We start from the raw sequence: 6000 nt of genomic DNA, 5'->3' as shown, positions 1-6000 counted from the left end.
CTCTGCCATCTGTACTCATGCAAGGAATTTGTTTTGACGATAATGACTCATTCAGAATTAACTGTAACATTTATTCAGTAAACTCTAGAATGAATTACTCTTTGCATTTGGGTAATATATCCTTAAGCATTATACAGAAGAGTGTACACTATTCAGTGGGTTTCATTTTCTATAGGCATCCAACAAAATAGAAAAAAAAATAATGGCAAACCTCAAGTCGCAAATCTAAGTTGAAATCTGTCTTTATGGTACATTCGTTTTATTCTGTATGGGAGATCATCGCTGTAGTTGGGATCTTGTCTGTAATGTATCATTTATTCCAGTACTATCAGACAATTTTTTAGTTGTTCAGTTTGTTTTGTTTCTAATTTTTTTAATCAGTATTCTGTAAAGTACGTAGCAATTTGTGCAAGGCTAAGTTGCTTTGTCTCCTGTAGTTCCACGAAACATGAAAAATAAACAAATAAAATGGCAGGTAACATAAAAATGAATGTGTAAAATCAATTATACTAGCATAAATTGTTTTACTTGCGAAAACTGGTGTGCACTATTGTACGTGTTGCGCCCCTTATTCCGGAGCGTAGCGCTAGCGACTGACGCCAGGCCGTGTTTCTTTGGGCAGTTGTGGAGCCGGCGTCTTCGGCCCGCAGCATGCCGTCCTCCCCGGAGCTGCGCCTGGCAGGGTCGCCACCCGCGCCTGCGCGCTGCGCCACGTCGCCGCCGCCCCCGCCGCCCCTGCCGCTGCCTCTGCCGCCCCGCCGCCACAGCGCCTTCTCCCTCGTCTCGCCCAGAGACTTCCGGGGTGAGTCATTCAGCTTCTCACTTGGTCTTTCTTCTTGTCGTCTTCAGTGTGAAGACCAGCTCGATGCAGTTTTCCACGCTAGTCACACCTGTCCATCTCCATTTTCTGTGTATGACTACAGCAACCCACACCCATTTAAACCAGGTTACTGTTCTGTACCTATGTACAATTTCTACTTCCCATACTTCCCTCCACTCTCATCTTCGATGGCTCAGGTTGTGTCCTATCAGGCGAGTCCTTCCTTTTAACCGACTTTCATCAAAAAATTCAGAGAGGCTATCGTTTGTGACTGTTCGAAGCGTATATAATTGATAAAACTACACTGCTGACCATTAAACCGCAGCACCATAAAGGTGGCATATAAAAACGTCGTATTAGCAAGAAGTTTCTGCAGCTTAGTTATGCAAATGAATTTCAGCGCAATCACTTTAAGTACAAATGAGTAAAGCCATCCACATTCAATATCTGTATGAATGCGTGGTGTCTGTTCTTTTCGACATGTCCGAAGCGACAGACACCACACGGTCTACGCAGCTGTGATACGTTTTATGTAAATTGAAGGTGAAGGGGGAGGACGGAAACGGAAGGAAAGGGAAGCGACTATTGATGTCAGCTGCATCGGGACACTACTCCGAATCAGTGGCGAGGAGCGAGAACCGGGATTCGTAGCCAGGATCTCCTGCTTACTGGGCAGTTGCGTTAACCCCTGCGCCACCCAGACACAAGGTTTATCACAACCGTGCGAACTACCTCTGCACGCCTCTCGGCAGACTCACACTCCCACCTAGAGCTATTTACCTGCAGCCCCTGCCCATCTACTCCATGCTGGCTACTTTGAGATTCCTTCAGGATGTCAGAAGTGATTGCGCTTCCGCACTGATGAAGCTCTCCGTACAAAGACCTGAGCGCATCCACAAAAGATAATATTATGCGTCTTATGGAACAGCGGCAGTGTGGTGTACTATGAATTGCTTCCCCAGCTGATACAATCCAAGAACAACGACCAGGAAGACTCCGTGAAGTAATGCTACACCCGCCCGCATTCTGCTAGACTGATAAAAAACACTATACAGGAGTTGAACTGGGAAGTCATACAGCAAAAACCTTACACATCTTATCTTGAGCCTTCAGGTTACCGCTTTTATCGAACAGCTTTCAAGAAACTTACTTTCCGGATGAAAATGCGCTCCGAACATGCCTCGACTAGTTCTTCGCCTCAAAACTACGTGATTTTACAGTCGCAGAATGGAAAATTTACTCAAGTGCTGGCAAGCTGTTGTAAATAGTGAAGGAGAATGTATTATTAACGACTATAGTCCCTGTTATATGTATCTATTTTGTGTATTAATCTTCTGGAAAAACGCTACGGACTTACGCACCAACCCAATAAAATTGCGTCATACTCTGTCGTTTCTGTTGCTGCAGTTCTAATTGCCAGCAGTGTATGACGATAATGAGTGAGAAGTTATTTGCTTTGTGAAATCAGATCGAGTAACTGACTGCAGAGTGCACGGTTGTGCAGAGTGAGTGCTGTGGCGTGGTGAGAGCTGGTGAGGTGAGCGCAGCTTGGTGTTGCAGGCGAGGGCGGCGCCATGTGCTGGCTGCCCGGGGGCGGCGCCGCCCACCCCGCGCTGCTGTGGGCGCAGCCGGCGCTGCTGCTGCAGTCCTTCTCGCCGCTGGTGGCGCCGCGGCACGCCGCCCAGCAGCCGCTGTCGCCGGAGAAGGCCAAGCTCGGTAAGCGCCACATCTCTACATCTGCATCTACAACTACACCTACTGGCTGCTCAAAAAGTCAGTATATATTTGAAAACTTAATAAACACATGCTTGGAATGACATGGGGTTTTATTAGAATAAAAAAAAAAGTTCACAAAATGTACGACAGATGGCGCTGGACAGCAAAACGCCAGTACTGTTACTGTGACGGGTGAGAGGTACGCCGATATGTTACAGAATCGCATCATCCCCAGCCTGGCTGATAAACACCTGCTGGAACGTACGATATTTATGCAGGACGGCGCTCCACCCCATATTGCTAGACGCGTGAAAGTTCTCTTGCGCGTGTCGTTTGGTGATGATCGTGTGCTCAACCTCCACTTTCGTCATGCTTGGCCTCCCAGGTCTCCAGACCTCAGTCCGTGCGATTATTGGATTTGGGGTTTCCCTTAAGTCGCAAGTGTATCGTGATCGACCGACATCTCTAGGGATGCTGAAAGACAACATCCGACGCCAATGCCTCACCATAACTCCGGACATGCTTTACAGTGCTGTTCACAACATTATTCCTCGACTACAGCTGCTGTTGAGGAATGATGGCGGACATATTGAGCATTTCATGTAAAGAACATCATCTTTGCTTTGTCTTACTTTGTTACGCTAATTATTGCTATTCTGATCAGATGAAGCGCCATCTGTCGGACATTTTTTGAACTTTTGTATCTTTTGGTTCTAGTAAAACCCCATGTCATTCCATGCATGTGTGTCAATTTGTACCTCTCTATCTACATTATTCCGTGATTTATTCAGTTTTCAAATTTATACTGACTTTTTGATCACCCAGTACATAGATAATCTGCAATCCGCTGTCCGGTGCCTCGCGGAGGTACCCTTTCGTGTTCCACTCTCAAATACGGCGAGAGGAAAATGACTGTCTGTATGCCTCCGTATGAACCTTAATTTCTCTTACCATCATCGTGGTCCTTCAGCGCAGTGCATGTTGGCGGCAGTTGAATCAATGGGCAGTCGGCTTCAAATCTTCTCAGTAGTGTTCTTCCAAAAGAACGTCGCCTACCCTCCAGGGATTTCCATTTGAGTCCCCGAAGCATTTCCGTACCATTTACGTACTGTTCGAAACTACCAGTAACAAATCTAGCAGGCGGCATCTGAATTGCTTCGATGTCTTCCTTTAATCCGATTTAGTGGGGATCCCAAACACTCGAACAGTACTCAACAATTTCTCGCAGTAGAGTCCTACATGCTGTCTGCTATACAGATGAACCAACTTTCCTCAAATTCTCCCGATAAAGCGATGTCGACCATTCCCCTTCCTTGCCACAGTCCTCACACGCTCTTTCCATTTCATATCTCTTTTCTACGTTACGCCCAGATATTTAAATGAGTGGCTGTGTCAGGGATACACCACTAATGCTGTATTCGTACACGACAGATTTGTTTTTTCTACTCATCCGCATTCACATTATTTTCCCACATTTAGAGCTAGCTGTCATTCATCACACCAACTAGAAATTTTGTGTAAATCATCTTGTACCTTCCTAAAGTCGCTCAACTTTGACACCTTATTGTAAACCGCAGCATCATCAGTAAACAACCGCCGACTGCTGCCCTTTCCGTCCGCCAAATTGCGTATGTATGAATAGAACAACAGTCGTCCTATCATACTTCCATGAGGCTCTCCTGACGATACCCTCGTCTCTGACGAACACTCGCGGTCTATTACTTAAGAAGTCCTCAAACCACTTATGTATCTGTGAACTTATCCCATATTCTCGTACCTTCGTTAACACTCTGCAATGAGGCACCGTGTCAAATGCTTTCCGAAAATCTAGAAATATGGCATCTGCCTGTTGTCCTTCATCCATAGTTCGCAGGATATCATGCGAGAAAAGGGCAAGCTTAGTTTCGCACGAGCGATGCCTTCTAAAAGCAAGGTGATTAGTCGACATAAGCTTCTTAGTCACAAGGAAATTTACCATATTGGGACTGAGAATATGTTCAAGAAGTCTGCGAGAAACCGAAGTTAGTGGTATTGATCTGCAATTTTGCGGGTCCCTTCTTTCACCTTTTTTATATGCCCTATACAGGAGTCACCTGCTGAGCGAGAGATTCCCGATAAATACAAGCTAGGTAAGGGGACGTAGAGCACTCTTTGTAAAACCGAACTGGGATTCCATCCGGACCTGGTGATTTATTTGCTTTCAAATCTTTCAGTTGTTTCGCTATGCCGGGATGCTTATTACTATGTCGTCCATACGGAGTCTGTTCGATGGTGAGATGACGGTATGTTTCTACGATCCTCCTGCGTGACCGATTTCTTGAACGCTAAATATAAAACTTCGGATTTCGTTTTACTATCTTCAACTGCCGCACCAGACTGGTCAACAAGGGACAGAATGGAAGCCTTAGAGCCGCTTAGCAGCTTTACATATAACCAGAATTTTCTCTTGTTCTCTGGCAGATATTTTACTAACGTTTGATGCTAATAATATGCATAGATCTTTTCACGGACGCACGAATCTCTACTAACGTTTACTTGTCGTCATTCGTGCGTTATCTTTTGAACCGATAGTTCTGACATACCAACAACCTAAACTCGTTACCGTTGTAACGTATAACACTATCGGCTTGCGCTTGGTACACTACTTATTCTGGACAAACCTCCACTAATTTTCGTTGTAACTACTAATAGATCAGTCGAAAGTGTCCTTGGATTTTTTTCAGCAACTCCACGGCTGACATTATCTCTTCATTGTACTCAAAACGTTTTTCAGACACAAACCTCTATTCTCGTCAATTAAGAGTGATGTGCCATATGCCAACGGCCTTGCCTCATTGAATACACTGGTTTCCGTCACATCTCCGAAGTTAAGCAACTTTCTCTAATTCCATGCTGTATAAACGGAAGAATGGGACTGCAGCTGGTCGATGAATTTTCTTTCCCGGAAAGGCACCGCAAATTACCCAACAGCAGGTGGCGTACCCGGACGGTTAGCCATTCATGTACCAGCCACCCCTGACATTGCTCGACTTCCAGAAAACACATGGAATCATTTTATTACACTACACGTTTCGATGCGTCATCTAATGAAAAGATGTGCGAAGTGTCCACTTCTATTGTAAAGATATCTACGGAAGCCAGTTTGATATTGTGGTTCCCTAGTAGGCACAAACGACGTTTCGATGCGTCATCTAATGAAAAGATGTGTGAAGTGTCCACATCTGTTGTGAAGATATCTACAGAAGCCAGTTTGATATTGTGGTTCATTAGTAAGCACAAACGACTGGATGGCCTACGTAGTTTCGAGTGTAGGGACCTGAAGATGATGCCAATGAGACACCGAAACTGGTAGCGTAATAAAATTATTCCATAAATTTACAGTTGTTGGCTATCTGTTTCCTGGTGATTAAGCAACGTCGAACGTGACTGGTACTTCTGTGGCTACCCGTCCAGGTACGCCACCT

At 45.2% G+C, this 6000-nt stretch overlaps 1 protein-coding gene across 1 annotated transcript in view; it reads left to right on the top strand.

Annotated features, from left to right (window-relative positions):
• Positions 1-2394: 2394 nt before the first annotated feature.
• The window catches only part of LOC124616364 (zinc finger protein GLI4-like), a 105348-nt gene continuing 101742 nt past the window's right edge, over positions 2395-6000 (top strand). The window contains exons 1-2 of the mRNA XM_047144673.1: positions 2395-2438; positions 2475-2536. Coding sequence (XP_047000629.1) covers positions 2395-2438; positions 2475-2536 — 106 coding nt within the window. The remainder of the gene's footprint in view (positions 2439-2474; positions 2537-6000) is intronic.

Source organism: Schistocerca americana, chromosome 5 (assembly GCF_021461395.2).
Source record: "Schistocerca americana isolate TAMUIC-IGC-003095 chromosome 5, iqSchAmer2.1, whole genome shotgun sequence".
Taxonomy (NCBI): Eukaryota; Metazoa; Arthropoda; class Insecta; order Orthoptera; family Acrididae; genus Schistocerca; species Schistocerca americana.
The sequence above is the reverse complement of the archived record's forward strand: the minus strand, read 5'-3'. Positions and strand labels throughout refer to the sequence as shown.